The 26,364-nt window shown below is 31.5% G+C and overlaps 1 protein-coding gene across 1 annotated transcript in view; it reads right to left on the bottom strand.

Annotated features, from left to right (window-relative positions):
* LOC119068746 (neurogenic locus Notch protein) overlaps nucleotides 1–26,364 on the bottom strand; it is a 41,102-nt gene that overhangs the window by 8,856 nt on the left and 5,882 nt on the right. The window contains exons 2-5 of the mRNA XM_037172450.1: nucleotides 20,976–21,054; nucleotides 10,847–11,118; nucleotides 10,490–10,691; nucleotides 2,758–2,891 (exon numbers count right to left, since the gene is read on the bottom strand). Of these exons, the coding sequence (XP_037028345.1) occupies nucleotides 2,758–2,891; nucleotides 10,490–10,691; nucleotides 10,847–11,118; nucleotides 20,976–21,054 (687 nt within the window). The remainder of the gene's footprint in view (nucleotides 1–2,757; nucleotides 2,892–10,489; nucleotides 10,692–10,846; nucleotides 11,119–20,975; nucleotides 21,055–26,364) is intronic.

Genomic DNA, 26,364 nt, shown 5'->3' with positions numbered 1-26,364 from the left:
TCGAAGCAAAAATTTTAATTTAATTTTAGGATACTTTAACACGTCTCATACTGAGCTTATTTAATCAATTTATCGATTTATTGTTTGAACAGTGAACATTTTTGCAATGTATATAAAATCGATGTCTCGAATAATAATCTCTGAGATCTATTGTGCTGTGGATTTTATCGATAAAATTTTAAAAGAAATGAATTTTATGGAGATGTAGACACAAAAAACAACAATATTATCCAAGCAATTATATTCCGGACAATGTCTAATCTTTGATTTCTTTCCGTTTATCTGCAAAACATCTCTTGGCACACCATATCTTCGGAACCGAGTGTCATCTCAAATCTTTTTCTTCCTCATATCGCAAGAAATAAATACAATACGCGTGGCGTACCATGATGATACATAAAAGAATTTGTATTGAAAAAAAAGAAGAACATCAACAAATCTTAAATCAATGGATTGGTTAAGCTTAGGCCTTACCATACACACACCAATATTATCGAAGATAATGCTTGGAAAAATATTGTGTACGCGTTGAATAAAATATATCAAAAAAGACACACAAAAAAAAACCAAACCAAACCTAAAAGAATCGCATTTGTGGTTTGAAAAATATAAAATTTCAACGAAAGTCTTCATGTGTGCATATTATGGTTTTTCAAGTCATATTCTTCGGGGCATAATACAAAATAAACGCAAGAAGACAAGGCGCATGGAAAGCGATCGTTCCCACGGTTTTATATTTTATATATCTGCTGGTAGAGGAAGTCTGCCACGCCAAACCAGATTGTTGTTTGGCGAGCAAAAGAGAAGCATACTCACACAGTCATAAATACAATCAAACCAAAAAAGACCGTACCACATCCATATTATAAAGTGTATTATATACACCATGATATACTCTGCCTACAATTTTTCAATATAATATTCCGTTTGTAGTGTATACGAAACCACGAAAGAAATGTATGAATGCAGACATACACGAAAGGAATATAAAAAAGAATTTAAAAAGAAGAAAAAAAAACTTTATTTCACATGTTAAATAGAATAATGAAACAGCTGACAATTAGAGATTTCATTCAGAAGACGATAAAACGAGAGGTATATATTGGATATGATGTGGACACAAAAAAAAATTATAAAAATAAATGAAAAAAAAAAGGTTTATTTTACAGTCGACTTAAGTATTAAATGCATGGAATGTGATGCGCAAAACAAGAAGAAAAAAATATATTTTTGTCGTATGAAAAGTTATGAATCTTTAAAATTAATCACAATCAGAAAATGACAAAGTTGAAACTCTTTCTTCTTCACATGACCAACACATGACAGATCGAAGGAATTTTCTTTTTGGAGGGAAAATTTTATGTTCCTGTAAACATGTCATTAATGTATCTTCCCTTTTACGGAATACTGCTCCCATGTAGTACTGATCAAAACAGTCCAACAATTATATTAGCACTCATCCAATTTTGGTTCAAACTTTATCTTCCCTTGGTTTGTGAAACCTCTGCAATAATTTGTAATTTCAAAGATGACAAAATGAAGTTACTTGAACAAAGTGAGGGCTACAAGCGAAACTACCTAAAATCAATGGTCTAAGACGGGTATGTACTATTTCACAACGCAGGTGAGGAAATAGTCGTTTTCTGGTCTCAGGTAAAACTTCGGGAGCCTTGGTTGTGTTGACCTCGGGAAAAAAGTAGGAGATCTAATTTTCTCTGGTGACTTGTGGCCAGAGCGTGCGAAGTACCCTTGACAAACAACAAACTCGAAATGATTTTTTTTTTCACTAGGTGAACAAATAACTATCTCATACAAAGGAACCAAAACTCGGGAAAAAGTCCTAAATGGACATCATATTCGTCCCCGAAGCATGAAAAAAGCAATTGTATACGATTCTATGGATGGAAAATATTCTATGTAAATGGAAAAACCATATTCGAAGAACACAAAGAAAAATACTCGGAGGTTTTCTCAGCCGTGCATCGTTGATGTCTTTCGTTAAAATATGAGAATTTCGAATGTTTTATATACAGAAATATGAAAATATTTAAAGATACCAAGAGGTGGATGAAGAAATCTGAAGACAGAAAAAAAACACACACACAAGAGTACCATCCAAAGAGTACCATCGATTTTGGCTAAAGATTATGTTTGTTAATAGACTCTTGGGTTTTTTTTCTTCATCTCCTCAGTTCGTATGCGTACCATCTTTATTTTTTCTATAAAAAAAAAGAATTATCATTGCGTACCTATCTCTAGCAACGAGTCACATACACATTTATATTACACAGAAAAAAGCTATTGTCGAATCGTACCTATATTGGATGTGAATTAAAAAAAATAAAGTACCACGCCAACATATTGCATGGCAAGTAAATTTATCTTCCACAGATATTTTAACGTGATCACCGCGGGCCAAGTTGTGAACTGAATCACAAACGAAAAAATAATAATAAAAAAAAACTATAAGAAATAATGAGATCAAACCAAATAATGCAAAAATGTAGAATGGTATAATTAGGTTTTTTAGATTATCTTTGTAGAATATTGGAATCGAAATGGTTTTTATTATTATTTTTAATGATACTGTTGAACTGAGAAATTTTTCGATTTTTTTTTTGTTTCCTTGAATTTCATTGTTGAATTTGAATTTGGTATATTAAATCGATGATTTGTTTTTTGTTGTTAGTTAGTGAAGAGTGTTGCACAAAGATGAGGTGTGAAGTTAAAAATATGATTTCCAAAACTGTTACTTACCCGGAGGACATTTGCATTCATACGAAAATGTGTTTGATTGTCGACAGGTTCCTCCGTTGAGACACGGTGACGGTGAACAGGGAATGTATTTCGATTCACAATTGCTTCCCGTATAACCAGAGTCGCATATACATCTGAGGAGGAGAAAAAGAAACAAATTGTTAATCAAACTGTTGAATCATATCAATCTAAAAATAATGATCTTATTGACTCGCTGAATAAATTGTTTTACTTTACTAGTGAGGTAAAGTGGCTATTCCCTCACTAGTGAAAACCTTTTCCCTCGCTCGTAAAGTAAAACGTTATACTTTACACGTGAAATAATTTGAGTGAGATGAGTAAAAGTATCCGAGGGCTTCAGCCCGAGGTACTTTTACTCATCGTGATACGAGATATCAAATTACTTCACTGGTATAGTAATGTACTATTCCTTAATTGTTTAAGTCTCAGAAATTTTCTAAATTTAAACTATGAATAATCCTTCGAATGGCTTGAAAAGAAACAAGAAAATTACCTAAATTTACTCAAAAGTCATGTCATAAAACAAAGTAATAAATAAATGTTCAAGGTAAAAGCGCACCACATAGAATCAATCATTTTATTCAATTTAATTGAAAGAAGAAAAAAAATTAACCAAAGAGTCGCCGGAATAAAAAGGTGAATGTCTATTTTTCGGCTACTTGTAAATTTTCTAAAGTTAAAAAAAAGAGTTTTGTTTGATCCGCATTCACAGTTACTATAAATTCATTCATGTAACATGCCATCTCAGAAACTCGTCATTTTGACTATTACACAAAAAACTGTTGAAGCACACACACCATATTTTTTCGGGAGAAGAAAAAAGCTTATGCAAACAAAAAAGTTTTAATAAGTGCACGAAACGTCTTATCCTATAACAAATATATATATAATTCACTCCCAATATATCATATACGTATAATAAAACAATGTTTGCTTACAGCAAATTGCTTATGCTTCTTAAATCTTAACGCAATTCGATATTAAAATATAATGTATGTTAAAGATAATTATATTGAGAGCTCACGACTTTAAAAAATATTTCTTTTTTTCATGATTTACACAACTAATATGAGTGTATAACTAAATACCTTTTATGCCATGCCATGAAGTTCTATTATATATTAAAAAAAAAACTTTATTTCATTTTTTTTAATATTTCAAAGTGGAAAACACTTTGCTCGATCATAAACGAAATATCTGCTGTGTATGAAGGAAGAAAAAAAAAACACACACAGCACAACAGCAAAGATTGAATGACTTGTTCGATGGTAACCACTTACCACAAAAAACAAACAAAAACTTAATTTTCTGGTGACCAATTCAATGTTTTTTTTTAAATAATAATTTTCATTTCTATTTTTATTTACACGTTCAATAATCCAAAAACAAACTTAGACCCATGTCAGGTTGCCGTTTTTGTTTATTGAACAAAAACAAAGAATGTTCGATAGTTGCAATCCGATGCAATAAAATGACAAAAATTAATTTGGTTCTGAAGAATCAGTGAATCGGTCGCTTGACTGTTCAGCTTTTAAGAACAATATTTTGGTTCATATTCGTTCGTTGGTAATATGGATGTATTCCAGTTTATCAAATAATATTACTTTCAATTTTCACGTCGAAACAGATGTGTTAACCGTAAGGATCTCCAGAAGTTACTGGTTGTTCGTTATCGTATCATAACAAAAGAAGTAACAGATTTAATGGTCGTTATGGCGATTCGTTTGCCGTTTGAAAAAGGTTAAATTCATTATTTTCTCGTTTTTTATTGGTAAAGGAAAGATTGTTAGCTTACTACTCCCACTGAACCCCGAGGTCGAAACATCTTTTGTGCTTCGATGGAAATGCCCATCAGAAATAATCCCTTAAGCCAAGGAAGTGAAGAAATTAAGGCTTGTACAACCAGTTAGTTAATCGGTTAGTTAAAATGTATTGTTTTCTGTTCAGGTTTGGCTGAGGATATGCTGAACTTTTGTGTCCATATTTTCGATTTTTCTAAAGAGAACTACACAAACTACCTTAAAATTGGTGTCACTGCAGCGTTTTTAAGCTCAAAAAGAGCATTTTAGGCAGCAAGGCATTAGTTAACCTACCGTAATTGATAATGGACAATATTGGGATTACATGAAAAATGCTTGTTAAAATAGCAATGAACAATCAATGAAAGTAGTTTTGAAGACCACTTGACGTTATGACATTTGGCACTGTGATAAAAATTTTTATTGCCTCACCACTGCAACGTAATTATAACTGCGCTAATTCTTTGGTTGAATTATGGTTCGCTTCTTCTATCGCTTTTAGAGATATAGCAATGTCCTATAATTAGCCGGTTTTTTCGGTTGAATTATTTAACATATACAGAAAACCAAATTTTGTTTACTTATGGGAAAATAATATTTTTTTTGTCCTAACAGCAATTTTCTCAAATTATCAATAGACATATAGACAATTAAGGTTACGGTACTTTTTAAGTTAATAATTGACTGAATTCACTAATAAATTTCTAAGTTATTATATAACATTGTAACCGATTTTTTTTTCTTTCTTTACTTTTAAGCAATACAACCTATGTATAATTATTCTGTCAAAGCCATTCCTTCTATGCCAAAAATAACAAATCTTTCACAGTTGCAGTTTTTTTTTATATTTTATAAATATAATACTTGTACTTTGATGTAAGAATGAAACAATAAAAAAAATCCACCATCACACGTACAACCTACTACTAACTAATTGAAGGCTGTCACTTCAATAAAAAGCTGACTTTTCAGACCCAATTTAATTTTTTTTTTCTTAAATTTTATTCTCTCTTCAAATAATGACTATTATTGGTAAGTTGTTTCTTGAAATGTATTCAACATCCAAATTATTTTTACCATTCTTGTTACGTACATATGGATGTAGTGTATTTAAAGCGGAGATACTATGTGGCCGCCGAAACAATAAGAGAATAAAATCGAAAGAAATAAATTTAAAAAAAAGAAAGAAACAACACACCAACCGATTTATAAAAAGTAATAAAATATATTTTAACTTTTTAAGCTTGTAAGCTGTAAGTGTCTGACACATAATGACTAATAATTGAATTAAGCGGTAACATAATTGTTGGATAATGATTGGTTTCTGCTGAACATGTAAATTAGGGTTACAAGTTTAAAAAAAAACGAATCTGTGTATAAAAAAGCATATTGAAGTAGCATTTTCAAGTTAAAAATGGAAGCTCTGCGCTGCTGGATTTTCTGAAGATTGCGATGTGCAATAAATGGAATTGAAATGAACGAGAATTGTATTTCAGAAAACAAAACAAACAAACGAAATTAAAATTACGATACCAAGTTTGATTATTTTTATTGGTTGTAGTATGAGTGGTCATGTATTTATCTCATGATTGAAATTGGGTGGCACTTAATATGTAGAGCCTTTAAAAGTCCATAACATCCACGGCGTGACATATTTTTTTTAACAATTCTTTAGAAATCTTAGTATTCAGTTTGGCAAAGGAAATGCAATAATTTTGTTAAAATAATTTATTATTATTTGTGGCATCCACCGCAAAATCCCATATATTCTTTATCACGCTGACTATTCGACCATAAAGCATAAAGCTTATGGATCTTCATAATAAGTACAAAAATAACAAGAGAACAAAAAAACTGAAGAAAAAAAAAAACAAAAAAATACATCGAGCTTATGACGATGCAAATAATTGTATTTAAATCAGATATTGATTAAAATGCATAAATTGGTGCGAGCGAAGTTTATTGAACATAAAATATAAACTTTTTGCACATGATATTGTGCTTTTCAGACAGACAATGCAAAAATTATGAAAATATCTTGAAAACGGATGGTGAGTGGATATCTTAGTGTCTACAATCTCTAAGTCGTTTTCTAACTAGTTGTTCATTGAGTTAGGTATTCGGTACTTGAAAAGCAAAACCGCTGGGAGTGTGAAACAAAAAAAAAAAAAAACTGAATGTGAAGAATGTTATGCAGTCATCGAATGTGAGTCATATCGAATCTTCAAGAGAAATTACCGTCGATACTTATTTTGAAGTTGTTTTTGCCAACCAAACCAAAGCTAGAAGTTTTAGAAAACAAAATTATACGCGTCAAAAAAAAAACTAGAACAGAATGGGACATGCACTGAATGGGACATAAAAGAGTCAATTCTCCAATCAATATACTGGTTATAATACGCATTGATTTTCGATGGCATATGTTCATCGAACCATTTATAAATTGATAAATTTCATTAAAACCATCGTTTAAAGATACATTCCGAGCAATTTAATTGATTCAATAATTGTACTTTACACTTTCTGACAGGTTTCCTTATTGAGCGAATGAACTGAAATTTTTCTTCCAAATATAAGAATATAGAAAATCAAAGATATGTCGTCGTTATATGTTTTCTGTTGCACAAGTAACCATACCGTGTGTGTAATTACTGACTACGACGACCGATAAATTGTATATATATAATATTTGAGTGGTAGACTTTTATCGAATCAAAAAACAAAATGTACAAGAAAAATGAAATAAAATTAAGTTAAGAACACCGACAGTCTGGTACGACATCGATATCGTTTTTTTTAAACTAGAGGCTTACGATGTTTCAATGTAGAAAAATAAAATTCGACGTCATTGCTTGAAGTAATAAGCAAGAGAATGAACGAATTTTTCCCAATTTTTTCTAATATTTCAAGGATTTAAGTGAATTAGACAATTCGAAACCTAAGAAGTCGACAAATTTCATTCACATAAGTAAATAAAATGAGAGCACAAGACAGTCCGCTAACATCGCTTTTACGATAAAACAAATCAATTGGAATTTTTTTTCGATCTTTCGACCTTTCGTCAGACTCCGACCTGTTACGATTTCTCATGAATGAAATTCTGCGTAAATAAATCGGTCTGGAACCGTACGTTTCTTCATTGATTTAAGTGTGGTATAATTGTTAGCCGTATCGTCGATCTTCACAATGCAAATTTGAATAACTTTTCGATATTTATTGATCGATTGGGACAAAAAGCGCCGAAAATCATAATAAATTAGCTTGTTAATTGATGTCGTTACAATGTCCAGTGTATACTCAATTTTAACTGGAAAAATAGCACACACATCCACCATTAAGCGACGAGAAAGTTTTATAAGCCATGTCATTTATGTAATTAATTTTATCTAACCGAAATAATCGGGAAATTTTTGTCAAAATATTAATAATAAAAACAAAAACGGTTAATCATTTCTCACATACCTTTTCAATAAAATTTAAAATGTTAAAATTTCCGTTTTAGAATATACAGTAAATGAAAAAGCATCTCTTCAACAAAATGGTTTGGTGAAATCAATAAATTTCATAAAACAAAAACGCTTTAAGAGAGGTGTGTATCGGTTTATGGTGTTTCGTCCATTATGTATAATTGTGATGAAACAATGAACGTTATTCATAATAGTTTATTGTTAAATTTATGAATTTTAGAGGCTATAATTGCCATGTCAATATCGGTTGTTGTTATTGTTGTTGATATTATTGCTTTTATTTTAAAAAGAAAACAAGAAATGAATGAACTCAATATTATATTGCTCCCGTCCTCTGTACTTACTGTGACCGAAGTGTCGAAACAATAATTTAATTGTGGAAAATGGTGTTAAAGGCAAAATTGATTTATTTGCGAAAGACACTACATCTTGATTCGTGACAACAGACAATATTTTCCGTATATGTTCATTATATATTCACTTGCGTTTTTTTGTAGTAATTATTCCAATTAACGAAAAGCATAGTTTAAAGAACGCAGTGCCTATGCCTATTGTCTGCTGGGGGTACTAAATCTTCGATGGAAAATAGTTTTATAACAAAGTCTGTGACAAAAAAAAATGTCCCAACATTTTGATGCTAATAGCGCCAAACACCTAGTGGCGGCACTGGAAGAAGGCAGAAGGTTGCAGCGATTTGATGGTGATGAATAATATTCGTTTTTATCTTATCGTCATTAAGTTTGTCACTGACTATACTTAGGGTTTTTTTCTCTTCGCATCCCATAAATCAGCCTTTTTTGGTTGAAATTAACACCTTGCTAATTAAAACTCATTTCGAATACCAAATAATACCAATCGTTTGTCATCAGCAGCATTATTTAGTCATACTCACTAAATAAATTTTGTAATTTCTTTAATTTCAATCGTCGACCTAGTGTTAATTGTCAACTCAGGACTCGATATTTTAGCAAATTGTTTGATACAAAAAAAATGATTGGCCAAACAAATTGAAATATTTATTACGCTTGCCGTTTGCTCCAAACGATCTTAGATTTTTACAATATGGCATAAAAAATTGATTGTGTCTCTATTAAGCTCTATTAACCATGTATGGTGTCACTCATTTAGTTCTATGTGGACCTTTTTATTTATATTATGAAAATAAGTTAAATAATCGTGCCAAGATCTAGTCTGATCGAACTTCAGAAATTAGAAGTTCGTAGTCCATATACATCACAATGAAGAGTGAGTTTTATGATAGTGAAACTGCCGCGTTTGGTCGAAAAATATTGTTACATTCAAACCTTGACCATATTAAGAGCCCTAACTCTTGGCTGGGGTGCCGAATTTGGAAACGGCGTCAGAAATAACGAACTATGTCTAGTGTTCTGCGCAAAGCGTGTATTAAATTTAATGAAGTAAAAGATTTTGCGCAAAATGCTACTGAACAGAAGAGGTAACAGATTCAACAATTCGTCGCTTACCGGTTGTGAAAAGGTTATGCCTCCGTAGCAACACTTCATATACTAAGAATAATAGTTGGTAGAAGTCGTTTTCTTGTATGAAACAAATCACACGAAGAAGGTCGTGGTACACCAACCTCAAAAATGTGTACCTTGATATACCATTACGTCCCAAAGTGACGATGCGAGTATGCATTTTTGTGTAAGTGTAGCTATTTGCATGATGACAATGCATTCTAATTTTATAGCCAAGCTAATTTATTAAAACCGTTACAATATCTTCGGTTATGCAGAGACGTTATACACAATGGTGGCATGTCTTTGACTTAGAGCTACAATCTTTTCCATTAAGCAATTTCAAATCAATGACAACGAATTTTTTTTTTAATCATTCTCCCAAGACCACAAACCAAACAACGAAAAATAAAAAAAATTGTCTTTTGTTATCTTTCTAAAATTTGTGTTTTATAACATCAAATGTGTGTGTACTTTCAACTACAAACTCTGGTCTCGTCTTGTATATTGACTCTTAAAAAAAAAACTAGTTTTATGACTCTGACTTAATGTAAAAGGAACGTGTTTGAACTTATTTTTGTTGTTGTTCTTTCTTTATGAACCTTTATACTTGAATTATTGCTACATCAACATATATATTCATCAAAAGGTATAGAGAGAAATATATATAAAAAAAACTAACCACAAAAAATATTTAAAAAATTGTTATTTATTCGCAGAAAGAGGTGTACTTTATTTGTGTGGTATTTAAATAATTTTTTGACTTTGTCTTTTATGTATAACTTGAAATTTCGTGTTTACTTTTGCTTATGGGCCGTACGATGAGTACCAAGCCTTTTGAAATTGAAATTAGTTTTTTTTTCTCCTCTTATTCTTAACTACGTAAGTCAATATCGTCAGTTTGTCTTCCACTTTGAAATAAATTTGAAGAAAAAAAAAAACAAATGAAAAAACAACAAAGACTTACTGATAAGATCCATGAGTGTTCAAACAAGTACCGCCATGACGACAGGGATTCGACTGACATTCCTCCACATCTTCCGAACATGTAGGACCTTTGAATCCCTTCGGGCAACTGCACTTGAAATTTCCCATCGGCAATGATGTACAGGTGCCGCCATTTCGACATGGCGACGATGCACAAAGATTTTGTTTTTCACAATGTTTTCCTTTGAAAATAGCAAAAGAGAAAGAAAAGAAATTAATTTCCGATTATCAACGTCTTCATAGCTGTCATAGCTTTGCATTAGTTGAAGGTTGTTTGACCGCTTCAAGCATATATGTAATGCAATTATAAATTGTACATTATTATCGTTTCCATTACCTGTATAACCCTGGGCACAAGAGCACGTGTATTGTTCCAGTGATTTTAAATTGCACGTACCACCGTGCTGACACGGTGACGAATCACATGCATTTTTCTCATGTATTTCGCACAGTGATGCTGTAAAACCAATGGGACAGGAGCATGTAAAGACCGGTGTGCCATCTTTAAAGCTAACCGTACACGTGCCGCCGTTTTGACATCGTGGACCGGGTCCAGTGTGGCATGGATTGGGATATTGGCAAAATTCACCAACGTACCGCGAAGAGCAACTGGAAATAAATAAACAAAAAAAAATTAATAAAATGACCAACAAATGTAGAATGGATTGATGTATAGCGTCATGAGGCACAACGATTTGTTCGATGGTTATAATGAGCCAGTTTCAATGCTATGAGAAGATCGACCATTATTGGTTATACATGGGATTATTAGAGTTACAAGACTGGTAACGGTAAAAATGTGCCGAAAAATTATTATTAATTGTTTTAATCAGCTCGGATTTCGATTAAGTAGGTAGTAAATTTTGTTTAACATGTCCGTACGCGGATAATTACACTCGAATCAGAGTTTTACTGTGGCACCTTTGACAACAAAATTAATTGAGCAAAAATATCAGCAACATATTTACACGTAAAATTATTTTTCCAATAAAAATTTGTCGGCACAACAAATGCACATACAAACAAATCAAAGATAAAATAAATAAATTTTAAAATAAAATATTTCAAGTTCTGTGTACCAACCAAAAAAATATATATTAATTTTGTTAAGAGCCGTACGTGCATCGAAGAAAAGTACTCAACCATCGATCGATTTATATTTTGTAATTGGTTATCGATCAACATGTATAATTAAATTGGTGAAATTTTCTTTTCTACAGCAAAGTTTAATCAATTGCTGCACATATTTTATATATGTACATGAGTATTGTGTATTATAAACGTTACATTGGCAATCCATGATTTAAAGAAGAAGGAAAAAAAAGACTCGAGTTCTATATGCCATATAAAGCTCTTTGTACCGATGATACATCACGTATAATGATCTGCATTTTCAATCTTAAAGCTCAACTTAAATCAAATGTTAAAATATGAGGTCAACAAATCAACATATTCTTGTATTACAAATTGATTTCTGGTTGCTTCTAAATGTATAGAAAATTGTGTGGTGAACAGGGGAAATGAGTTCAAAATGAATATGGATTCAAATTGGCTTTATACGAAGTATCTGATTGATGTTTTCAGGTGGAGCAATAGATCAAAATGTTCAGCAATGGTGGAAATGTGTCGTATACTGTTTTTGTGGTTAAAACAGTTTTATTAACTCAGAATGTTAGATAATATTAAGATAATAATTTTATTTAAGGGATGACCAGTCCAGGCCTATTGAAACTCTCAGTCGCACTATCAGTGTTGTTACAAACAAACAATCCAGTTAGGTTGAAATATTGTTATTCAGAGGACTGACGATTGGAGCTTGTCTCTTTAGCGATTATAACAAAGTTTTTCTGGTTGCACAAGTATTCTTTAGAACTCATTTAAGGCTTTACGAATGAAAGATATTATCTGAATCTATTATCAAGAAAACAAATTATTGTCTTCGTACAGAAAAAAAATTGTATAATCCTGTTCTGTCGGACCTGTTCTCAATATATCACCACATATTACTGTCACATTTTTTTCCTTCGTCTTCGTTCTGTGTTTAGTTGTTATATAAGCAAGTAAGTATTGAAGTTATACGTGCTGTAATTCCAAAACGCAATCATATCAACGTTAAAGTCATCGTTTCGTGGTAAAAGATGAGAAAAATTATGTCTACTCGCATGGCATAAATACGCAAGAATATAAATTCAAAACACTCTCCAACTCTATAAAACGTGTTTTATTCCACCTGAAATATATAATTACAGTTTTTGATGTGTTTTTTTTATTCTTTCTTTCTTTCGTTTTCTTGTATACCTATTCGAATTGATGGAAAAAAGTAATTCGTTTTTTTTTTGTTTCTTCACTATCTATTCGTCTTGGAAGATAGATATTATTACAACACTTTACCATCTACAAAATGTAAATGTTCCCGTAAAATTCTGGTATGTAAACTAAAGGTGTAAAGCAAAAAAAAAGAAAAAGAAATGAAAACCAGCAACAATACTTTACATGAATGATCGTAAATTCTATTTGTTATTAAAATTGTCTAAAACATAAAAGAACCACAGAATGGATCTCGCGAAGACGTAACAAAAACAAGACCGTTTCTAATGTCGTTTTTTATGTTTATGTATGACTACAAAGACACAAAACTAATTAAATTGGAATACAACAAAATGTTGAAAACACTCGAGAATGAACGAAAAAAATAATGAAACAACCAAATTTTAAGGAGATCATCAACACAACACGCTGTGATTTTTTTCTCTCTCTAACTTATTTCACAAAAGACTTGTTATTCTTTAACGTATTTAGTTAGTCATCAATTAAATAAATAAAAAATTATTACCGCGTTTCATCATTATCACGTTGAGATAATAGGATTTTTGAAATTAATATCAGACAATAAGATATACAGGAATGTTATTGGTATCAATGGAACGATGGAACTTTTAATGTTTTAAATTATTTTCGGGTTTTAGTAGAAATAGCGAAGAGAAAATACAAAAAAATTAATTCATACCCAGAAGGTATATACGTCCATCATTCAAAATAAATGTAAGCAATTAATAAAGTTTGCAGGTAATGGATTAAAAAAAAGAAGTTTTACTATTACGTTCCCATAGAGTAATAAATATCAATATCAATGAATGTTTTCCTAGGACTTCTATTGCCAATTTTGAATTACAGGCCTAAATTAATCTTAATGTGTAAATGAAAATTATTTAAATAGTTAAATGCAGAAAGGGGACGTGTCACATTAGCGAATTGTAAGAAAAATGAAATTCATTTTCTTTAATAATTTATTAAGATACTAACGATGTCAGTTGAATACATTCAGGATTATCAATCGGCAAGCAAAAAAGATCTACCTTGTACCAAAATCAGTCAAAATTCCAATATCATTTTTCTTATAATTCTCTAATGCTACTCCATGTCCTGATTTTGCATTAGCTATTCATTTTAGAAATGTCTGCACACAAACTAAATAGATTAAAACCGCAACCGCTTAACAAACGATTAGCTCGTAATAGTTCAAATTTAGCTCAAACAAAGTTGATTAAATTATCTTGTATAGAAACCGGCAACAGTTCGAAGGCGGACCGATTCGTAGACAGTAAAAATTACTTTAATTCTTTCACATTGCAGAATAATGCTCACGCTGGAACTTTAGACACCCTCGAAAGTAGTAAAGGAGTCGAGGGTAACCTCCAAATAAAATTTAAAAAATCTAAAATTTAATTTTTGATTTTTAGAAATTTATTTGGAGATATTCCTCGACTCCTTTACTGATTTCCAGGGTGCCTAAAGTCCACAAGTCACAATAACCGGCAAAGTGTTACAGATCATACTCATATTCAACATGACTGTCAAACCTTCTGACTTAACTGTTTCCGCGATCTCTACAAGGTGGATGAGTTAATTTTGAACACCAGAATTTGACTTGCTTCTAGCCTTAATTCACTATAGACGTTACTAGCAATATAGGCAAACGAACCAAGATTCGTACAACAACAGTAAGAAGAAAGATTGACGAAAAGATCATGACAAAGCATCAGAGTAGTCAGTCTCGAATCTATTATAGACTCTTTAATCTTGCGCGACTGTTTACAACAAAGATTGCAGTAGTGCCTAATGACTATTGGATGATTATACCGAACACAAGTCGAACACAAAAAACAATTCCCATAACAAAACCGAAATCTCTTAAGGAAATTTGTCATAACCGGTAAGAACGTGTATAAAAGCATTTTGTTCTAAAAATTCATTTTTTTTGTGTCCGAAAATCGTTTCACGTATTACAACCAAAGTAAATAAAATTTAAGAATTTCGATTAACACAAGAAAAAAAAACAAACAAAACAACAAGCCAAAGTAAGAAATAAAATTTCATCTTCTTATGTTTTTAATGAATTTCCAACGAAATTAAGATTCACAGCGTTGCATTCGAGAGAAGAAAAAAAAACAAACGAAAATTGCTCTTTCAAATTTGAAATCAAAGATATTATTATGTTAAAAATAACTTTAAAATGAAATTGATCAATTACACCTTCAATTTATCTATCGACTCAATCGAACTTTTTTAATAATGTCAAATACCTTTTAGTTAGCAAAGAACTTATATTTACCAGCTCTAGATGTTACATTCATATTTATTTATTTTTCGGTTTATATAAAAGAGATCGTGTCAATTAAGGTACCTACCTACATACATTTACAACAACCTTTACACTAAAAACCTTAAGAAATATATTCAAGTATGCGGGTAAAATATGTTTCTTTTTCTCTTCTTTTTGTAACGAATTCTTGCTTCAACTATTATCACATTTATTAGAGAGTAATAGAACCATGGCTTAGTTTGCTTATTTTTGTCCGAACGTAGCACATTTTAACCAAGTTTCGGTTCAAACGATATATACAGGTATTTGAACTTCTGCATTTTTCGACGGAATCAACAGAATTTATTGGAAACGTTTTTTGGACTCGGAACATATGTGTCTACGTTTGCAAATTGATATGAAAAACAGACTCCGCAGTCTTAATGATCAATTTTGAGGCTGTAAATTTCGTATTAAAAAACCATTACACCCAATTTTCTCAAATCTCAAGTGTAAATCGTATGTTTTATGCAAGTCTTGGAATGACCGTGAGGTTTCACTGAAGAAAAAAAAAAACAAAATATCCAATTTAACACTGCGCGAATAACCCAACATGAAAATTGTTTCCTAACATTCCAATTCGACGAATTATTTTTTGCTTCAAATTTTCGCCTCCAAATTTTAGGTTCAAGTTAAAAGACCGCAACAATAGCAGCGAATCGTTTGGATATAATCACAGAACATTACATACCTGTTTTCAATAAATGTTAAGCATTAAGAGAATACTTAAAGTATACTCTTCCACACATATGCTTTCAATTTAACGAAAATGTTTTCATTAAATCTCATTACCTACTTAAAAGGAATTTAAAAATTTAAACTGAACAATTTTTGGCTGCATCAATTATCTTGGCCATCATTCATTATTTAATTATTACATTACATACCCGGGTCATTATTTTGTACATTTTTAAATACGAAAAGATATCTTTTGGACGTTTTTTAAACGAAATATAATTTGTTGAACGGAATTAGAAGCAAACAGAATGATAAATAAAAATGTTTCGAGAAATTTTGAGATTTTTATAATTGAAAAAATGAGTTGTAAATTTAACTCATTCTGGTGTTGATCGTGAAAAGTCTAGATTTCCATAAATTACTATTGAAAAGATGAGTGGTCCACCTACTACACTGCAATCAATTAAGTTTATTTAACTCGAGGCGTAACAATAATTGTTATTTATTCATAGATTCATTAATCATAAGCAAACAAAGCCTTAGAGTAAAATGGGATCAGATCGGATCTGTGTGTCTGATCGGTGAAGTCAATATTTTTTTTTCTTCTCTGTCCCTCTTTAAAAGTTTGGACCTTGAAATCTAATGAAAAGTAGTAATTCTTTAATGCCAAAAAAAAACTCACATAAATAATTGTATCTTTGAATTGAGGCACTTAATTGCTGCCTACACACGAATATCAAAAAAACATTTTCTTGCTCATCTTGCATACTCGCATAATATGTGGAATACTGAGTAATTTATTTACTATTACTACAATGGATAATAAAAATATTCCATCATGCCATCCATCATTATATCACATATGATGCAATTACAACACAAAATTATTTTTTATGACTTTCTGTTAGATACTTTGTTATTATTTTCATATTTATAATTTTCAGCTATTTTCGTTAGATTTATTGGGTTGAGTAATCCGTAGATTATGGTAAACATAAGTGCACCAAATGAATAATTATGGAGTTCTCAGACTACCTCTGTCATGAAAGTCCCTAAAGAGTCCGCTTCGGGAGCACTGTACGTAAAGTCGTCTGATGAACACGCGCAATACAAGAAACCGCTGTTTTCACTATCATCAATCAGATTTTGAGAACTGACCTTTTTATAAAAATACGTGATGTGAAATGCGAGGCATGTCGCACTTCTAGGACTAAATGGGACTAAATGAATTAAATCTTATGGGATATAAAGGTCTAAATGGGACTAAATTGGATTTCGTCCCATTTAGTCTATTAACGATCCCCGACTTCCCAAGCATAAGATATGTCCAGTCTAAAGAATCTTCCGTTGTTTTGTATTTGTAACACTCTGTGTACTTTTTAAGCTGTAACATTACAACGTACGTTGCAAAACTAACCAACAAAAACGTATTTAATCGCGGTTGTTAAAAGAAACGAAAGATGATAACACCAACAACGAAAAAACGACATACTCAAACGAGAAATTTTGATAACACACAACACAGAAAAAAAGACTGTGAGAAAATAAAATGTTTGTGGGAAGTGACCAATTTCTTGTATTTATAATTCCATTTTTCTTTTGTAAACATTTAAATAATTATTAAGTTATTTGAAACTTAAAAAAAACGAAAATTACAAATAGCGGTACGGAGTTCAATGTCATAAATATTAGTTTTTGAATTTCTCATCAACAGAAGCTGGTTTTTGGTCCATTGAGATTAGATGATGTGTATTCTAATGGATGTATCATTAAAATGATTGTCAAATTAACTTGTTCCTTTTATCGATATAGTTTGTCTCATACAAAATAAATATTTGAAAGCTAAAGGTGGAAATGCAGAATAAAACAGTTCAGTTAAAACTCTTCTATCATCCGATGTACCATCCAAAGGAAAAGAACTTTTGGATGGTTGAAAAATGTAAAAATAAAATGAAAATTTTATGTAAATTAAAAGAGAAATAAAGTTCGTGTTCTTCGATCGAGATGCTATTATGTAGTACATAATCTGCATCGTTGACATTATAAAACTGGCTAATTATCCCTCGTACATATATGAAAACATTAGATAGCTAAAATTGATAAATGAAATGAAATCAAATCGATACATATTTGTATCGAGCCCATTAAACGTCCGTGAGTTGTAACGTGCAAAAGAAGAGTTTTTAAAAGGATTTTAACTCTAAAGCAACGAAGAAAATATGTTGCACCATTGTAGTGCAATTCATTTAGAGAGAAAGGAATGTTTATTCTTTCAAATCTTTACAAAAATAGGCATTTACCGTAGCCGTTCCCTACGCTAAAACATCGTCAGTATAATTGATCTATATTTCGAAATGTCTCATTCACACAACGCACCGTATTAGGCTTTTTCTAATGAGTCTTATATGTTATATAACATATTCGTCGGCTTAACTATGTGTGTACAATCAATAGACAAAATAATAATTTTGTAATGTTACCAAAAACAAACTGCCTTTTGAACACCACTATTTAATTAACAAACGTTTTACCGTCGACTTCTCCCTTAGTCGAACGTCATGGTCCTACACCCCTTGACGCATTTCCATGATTCACACACATGTCTATTAAATAGAGATATTACAGCTGCAATCCGTCATCATACCGTCCAACGAAGTAAAAAGAAGAGAGTAATTTTCGGGAAAAAAAACGATGAAAAAAAATTGTCGGCAACTTACATCTTCTTACAGTTCTGTGTTAATAGATTTTCATTGAATGGATACCGGGCGAGGTGAATTGAAAATATCGAGAGATAGAGAGAAAAATGAATCGCCATTGGAGGTCATCAGATATACCTGGTGGCCCATTCATTATATTAAGCTAATGACAATAAACTTATAACCCCATTCTGTGCATTTATTTTGTCTAATTTGTTCGCGTTGGATATCTATTTTTCTACTATCCGGAATTTTCTCAACGATCTCAGCTTTATATATGTATATTCGATCCGCTAGGAACGATGTTTTTCCTATTTATTCACAATGCACAATCTTCTATATATAGTATTGAATACATTATGCTTTATCCATTTACAAGCATGCATAATTCATAATTTACTATATGTATAACATGAGACGAGCTGGGATTTCATAAATAAAATAATTTTTTTTTATTGAATATGCTTTATTGATCATTTCGTGTGATCGATCATTGTAAATATATATACATTGGAAATGAATATATATATGAAAGAAGACAACAGAAAAAAAAAACCAATATGAAACGCGTGGGTAGCACACTCACTGTTTATAACCATACAATATAAGTATGTTTCAAATGGGTACAACACTATTTTCTTGATGTGTATACGATTTGAAAGGGCTTTTATTTTGAAATAATAAAAGGTACAACCGAACCGTCGTCTTGTCGATTCTTGTTTCTTTTTTGGTCTTAATAAAATATATATAAAAACTCGTTTTTATCGATGCTCGTTAATATCTTAAGCCTTTTTAAGATATAAAGAGACTTTTTTTCCTCTCTATACTTACAATTTTTGTTTTATTCTTGCAGTATTAATCTGACACACCAGTCAATTCTCATAATCACAAAGGTTCTTTGTGCTCAATATTGTAACGTTTAATTGGACTTAATTTAAAAAGAATAAATATTTTTTTTCGACTAATCAAATTTATCGTAATGACGACGATGCTATGACCGATTTGAACTTTATTACATTTTCGCTTGCAATATATCAGCAACATGATGGTAATGATTTAAAAAAAAATATTTATTTTAATTGCATTAGATTGGATTTTCTTATTTTTTTATTTTTTTAATTATAAAAATATGTCTTCACTCGGTAATGTATCAAGTATCACGTTATTCTAACTCGTATATATGTGAAACATCATATATATAAATATATGTATATCATGGAAACATGGACAACATATATGTATATAAATTCGAAGCATATATAGTTTCACGTATATGAATCTCAACAAGCTATACATCATCTTTTAAAGACCATCTTATAAAATATGACAACGTTGCATTTACATTATATTTCTCCGGGTCTTTAAGACCTCTCTCCATATTTCTTTTGAACAATTTTTTTTTATTTACTTTTTTATATCACATTTTAAACCACCAACACATGCACACGTACCAACACACATACTTCGGAAGCGCATTCGAATTGACTCATATAATTTTTTGCTCTTCTTTTTTAATATGAAAGAAAAGAAAAAAAATCTTCCAACATTTTTAGTTTCATTATGGAATCGGTCGATGGAATGGAATTTTATAAAAATTATGAGGTAACGTGTGATTAACTTTAGATTGTTTTATGGAAAATATAACGAGGTATAGACTCCGTTTGTTGTTTTTTTTTGTTTGGTACACAGTCTTAATGGAAATTAAAATGCAATAATCACAAGCCACAAAAATACACGAAATGGGCTTAGCTCTTTAGGAATTGGTAGTCGTTCGTCGCCATGCGTTTATTGGCGCGTTTTAATATTAACCTATAATGGCTTCGATGAAAGAAAATGGTAATCCATCGAAAATGTGAAGGAAGTCTGATAGCCTAGTGTTAAGGAAATTGTTTTAGTTATGCATATGCATTCAACAAGTCGTTGTTAAAAAACAGCGTATCAACTTGCGTTTAAAATGTAATACGTACGCATGGGAACAAATCCAAATTGAAGGAAATCGTTTGCATAAAACATTTGGGATAACAACGGGAAAATAAATCGAGGAAATATTGGAACAAGAGATAGAAAGAGATGGATTTGCCGAATGTACGGCAGTAAAACAAAGCGTAATTTCTTAAAATCGAGTTATGGAACTTTGCTCGCTCAGGATAAAAAAAAATTTGGTCCCTTCATTCATTGTAGTAGTCCTAACCTGGTATAAGATATCAAATTTAAATTGTGAAGCATTTACTTGGCCTTACATTTGTATGTATGAAATAGGAAGTTTGAGTACGACATTTGAAATATGTAAAGTTTATTGAATCAAAGTCACTTAGTCAGTGACACCATGGTACTATGTAATTGATACAAGATCACGTATTAGTTCCACATCTGGGACCGGTTTATAGAGCTTAGGCGACATTCAAAGGATCCCTTAGTGATTCTAATCCCAGAAAGAGCAAAGTACTTACTTGCAATACGACTCTCCTTTAGGTTTCGATATGCAGGACCCGCCTTGCCGACAAGGCGATGGTGAACATGACATAAAGCCTGAAAATAAATAAAGTAAAAAAATGAGAAAAATGTTTGTTTGGACAAATTTATCAACAGAAAACACATTGGAGTCGATCGTAAATTTAACGACTCCAGTGTTCCTGTTAATATTATAAACTCTTTTAGATAAACAAATAACACAAATGTATGATCACATGCTGTAGACCAAAGTATCAAACAAATAACATTTAAAAGAAGAGAGAGAATAAAAAAATGACTTGACTTGGTGATAAATATTAAAAACAGATGTATCCAATGACTAATTAAATATTTAAACCGAAAATGATTACTCTTCAGTTTAACAGAAATTATTATACAGAATTAATTCAAAGGAAAACTGATTTTCCCTCTTATATTTTCCTCATGTAAACATAATAGTTTTATGTTTCCCAGGACTTTTTTCTTGTTGTTGTTGTTGTTGTTGTTGCTGTTGTAGTATTTCTTCATACCACTCATACGATCGTTTTCATATACAATGTGTGTTACAGATATTGTTACCATTTATATACAATCATCGTCACCATAAAGCAAACATTTATGTAGCTCGGTTTTGCTTTCACTAGATACTTTGTTATACAAAATTCATGCTGCAAGACAAAGTGTGGGAAATTTATTTGTTTTAAGTACTTGAAATTGACAAAATGTGATGTACTAGCAACATTTTGTGATTGTTCAAGTAGATGTGTGTGTATAATATAGTAGATTTAGTATATCACCACTCATAAAAGTGCACAGATGGATAAAAACTCGGTGTCGAATCGATTGAGAAAAAAAAGGTTCTTGTTAAATTGAGGGGTATGAAGTGAGTAATTATTTATGGAGATAAAAACTGTAAGATGAAAATGTTTGATGCATTTTGGATTTTAATGAATATAAATTGTAGTCGACTGTTTAATGTTTTCTCGTTGAGAGTTTCTTGATCGGGGACTAATATTTCTTTCGCTGTATATTTTAATCGAAACCAAAATGGACTTTAAAGTTTCGGTCACAGTAAAAAGAGTTTTCTAAAAATCCTAACGTCTGCTACCCACTTCGACATTGTCTTGAACACATTATAGCATAAATAACGAATAGTCATCAAGCTACACAGAAACAGCAGCTTCTAAACACAAATCGAAACACAAAATGAATTTATTAATTATGCTATCCTTGCACTTCGTTTATCATAACCACCAGAGACTATGAATATATGCTAATGACCTTTTTTTCTGTAATGCGATCATTACCGTACAGTTAGAGCGATGCACATTATACGTATAATGTTATGTACGGTACGCAATCAATCACTTTAAATGTGGACAATTGTTTTTAACAAGACAATAATGTACTCTTGTCACTTTAACTTGGTTTTGTAAAACCACACATGATTGAAGATTAAATTTTATTACATTTGGGTTTAACTGTAGTGTGTGATTGGCTATAAGAGGTGTATTTAAATTGACCATATCATCATTATATAAGTGCATACATATATATCGTACATCGTATCATAACTCATAAAATTTTGACCTCCATTTATTGTATTTAATATTTGAATTTAGGTACTCAAAGTTGTTACTAAAGTGCATGTGAATTATGAATAAGTTCCCGCTTTATTTTTCAATGCAGTATGCCGATGATTCATGATTACATGAAGTCTCTAACAAAAAATACATCCCGGATGAAATTTATTATTCTTCAACACTTTTCATGCGTTTGCTTTTGTAACGTATTTTGAAAACGCATGAGAGGGTTAATATTCGACTACTCGTTGCAAGAGCAGCAACGACAAGTTGTATACACAAAACGATAAATTCGATCTAATTGAGAAACTAAAGTTCACGCTTTTTTCGTCGTTAGGTTTTTTCCCGTTTCGTAAGGGAACGAAAACTGAAACGATGGTTGACTTCACATTTTTGGGAATCAGTCATGAAATAGAGAAGAATTAATGGACAACAATTTTTAGTTATACAAAACGCAGAGAAAGACGGGTACAGTTTACGCGGTACACTACAAATCGTTCACATATTTTGTTCTATATAGAATCTAAAAGAACAGGTTAAGACACCTTCGAGGGCAGGAGTTATCCAAATTTGAACCGTTTAGTGCATATTTTACGAAATACAATTTATACACTTTTAAGCAACCGAGATGCAAAGTACTTTATTAGACTCTATATGTGTAATTATGACATGAGGCCGCAGGCCGTGTGTCACAATACACATCGTGAGCCTAATAAAACACTTTGCATAGAGTTGCATGCAACGTTTTATGCCACAGAGGCATCTAAAGTTTGCAAAATTTGCACATTAAGATACTGAGTGGCATAAATAACTATTTCAGAGCCTAGATAAAATCCAGGCTCAAAATTGAATTACTTCCACTCACATTCATTCGAAGGAGTATCTCCTTTAACTGTTTGGCGCTTTGTTATTCATCTGATTAAAGAACTATTAATAACAAAGTAAACATTCCCGATCTAGATGCCAAAAGAAATACATTTTTTTAAATCTCCAATTCTAATTTCTTTATCTACCTTTTATTACGATCCCTAGGCGAGATTTGACATGCCGAAATTTAGATTTAGTTAGGTTTGTCCACCCTGGAATGACCAGGAACAGTAATCATTACCCACCATTACCCTTAAAGCTTTTTTTCTTTTTGATTCTACAAGTGTGTCTCAAGCTAAAGATACAACGACTTTCTAGTTTATCCTCTAGTGAACCACTAGGTTATCGTGACTCGACGACTTCCCAGCATGTGACATGTCAATTATTAATATTTTTTAAATGTAAGAATTCTATGAAATCCAAGCGAATCCACTGAGCTGGCGGTATGGTCAAAATGGGTATAATAAATAAAAACCAGTAAGCTAAAATGTATGTGGTCCATGCAATACCTCCCATATAAATCAAAAATAAATATTTGATAAATTCACAACTAATTCGCTGAAGGGACGCGTATAAATGGTAATAGTAAGACCAGTTTCGTTTCTACAAAATAAAAACTTTCAAATTTTTGTTATTTCGAAATATGCTCATAATATACACGTAGTGAGTATACCGTCCATCATTTGCATTTCCAAAAAAATCATGCATATACTCATATTCATAAACAAAACCACTCAGGGTTCTCAATTTTTTTTTATTTGGTTAAAAACATAACCAATACAATATAATATACCGACCGAAGAGTTAAGGTATTTCTCTGGTGTGTTTGTTTATTATTAAATGTTTTTTTTTGTCATTCATCAGTATAATAGCTATTTCCTGTGCGGTATTTGAACAAAATAAATAAAGTGTATGGAGTGTATAATAAGGTGTTGCAAAGCAACGAGAAACGAAGCATAAAATCTGTTGTTATTAATATTATGTTATTACTTCGTTGAGTACTCGCTGATCAATTTGATCAATCATATTAGTTTATAATTCATTTGTCATCAGTTCAAATTGAATCGGCAATAGATTTATATTTATAGCATAGCGCGACTTTCGGTTTTCAATTGAATTATTTCGTACAAAAGCATTTCGATTCAATGGGTCAATTGCGCCACAATTAGTTCGAACAATTATTCTCTTTTTTGTTATAATGATTTCGGTCTAAATATTTTGTATCCGATTAGGAATGTGTTTATGATTCAGGAAAGCGGATTACATCGACTTGAACATTATTAAAATACTGAAAACGAATTAAGCAATCAACCTATATTCGTAACAAGCCAATGAGTTTCTGTTAATTTTGTGAAGTCAAAGAAATGAGGTTTTCCACCTACTACGAAGTAGGAGGAAAGCAAACTTTTTAAGACCAGTGATCGCTCGGTTCAGGAAAATTTCAAGCTGAGCATGTAATTTTGATTTAGTTTATTTCATTCCCATCGCTCCAGCCTGTTTGAAGACAAAAAACAAGTTAAAACACTGAAAAATATGGGTCTCCTGGAGCGACATTTTACTTCAACTAACTTTATGGCTTGCAACAGAATTTATCTGGGGTTTTTTATATGTGGAATGAAAGAGGGTAAGTCCAGCTACAACACCCTATAGTCAGTTCCGCGGACAAATTCTGTTGCAAGCCAGTAGGACTGTCCAAACATTCACCATATTTTGAGTCATAGGTCTAGAACGGGTGGCGGCCCATACCGATGATTATACTCTTTATGTAGGTCTGCCCAAGGCCTATATTCCTACAAATTTTCAACTTTTAGAAACATTTCTATCTTGAGCTATCACAAAAAAACTGTTTTCACCACCCCTTGACATGCTATGACTTTTCACGTGTTCACTCCGAAAATGGGAAATTAACAGAAAAACTAAAAGATCCCTTTTTCTTAGAATTGAAAGACGATTCAAACGAGCTATAGCTTGCCTGGATCGCCGAACCATTGTATTTATTTTCACCAAAATTGGTTCAAGTTTTGGCGATATCACTCTTAAGCGAAATGTACAATAAAATAGTATATTGTACACCGTGTTACACAAGGTCATAGGTTAAAGTTATCATAATAAATTGAATTATTTAAAAAAAAATCATTTTTTGTAGCCATGTAGTCGCCCTGCTATGAATATTTTAATTTTAGTTAACTGCGGTCCACACTTTCACAGGTGTATGAATCATAAGATATAAGAAAAACTAAGTGGACGAAACAAATGACAGATTGATAGCATGCGGCACTTTAACACATTGCAGAATAATGAGCACGCTGGAACTTTAGACACACTGGAAAGCAGTAAAGGAGTTCAAATAAAAATTAAAAAATCTAAAATATGATTTTTAGAAATTTATTTGGAGGTATTCCTTTACTGATTTCCAGGGTGCCTAAAGTCGGCGAGTCACAGTAACCGGCAAAGTGTTAAGCCTAAGTTTTCTTCACGAGCGTAGCGAATTGTCATATGGCATAGCACAAAGTTCTTTCATTTAATAATTCGATCGAGATTGTGTGAACTAAAGCAGGCACAGTAGTTCATCACAATTTACATTTTATCTACAAATTGATTCAAAACTGTCCAAGGCTAAAAACAAGAAGAAAGATTTCCTTAAAACACGTCACAAGAATCATTCGTTTGTGGTTTGTCATGTATATATCGCTAATCTAATAATTCCCACCACTGAAATTATCGTACCAAACAACTGAACTCCCTGCAGAGAATGGAAATCTAGCAACTTCTTAGCTAATATCCGGATAAACAAAATATATTGCGGTGACAGTGTTATAAATAGAGTTTTTAATATGCATAAAAAAACCAAAGCAATTTGCTGGTAATCAAATTAAGAAATGTGTGGGTGTGCGAAAAAAATGATAAAAAATGTGTGTTGTATGAGGAATGTGTGAAG

The sequence above is a fragment of the Bradysia coprophila genome (assembly GCF_014529535.1).
Source record: "Bradysia coprophila strain Holo2 chromosome X unlocalized genomic scaffold, BU_Bcop_v1 contig_20, whole genome shotgun sequence".
Classification (NCBI taxonomy): domain Eukaryota; kingdom Metazoa; phylum Arthropoda; class Insecta; order Diptera; family Sciaridae; genus Bradysia; species Bradysia coprophila.
Note: the sequence above shows the minus strand (reverse complement) of the source record. Positions and strands in the feature narration are given on the sequence as shown.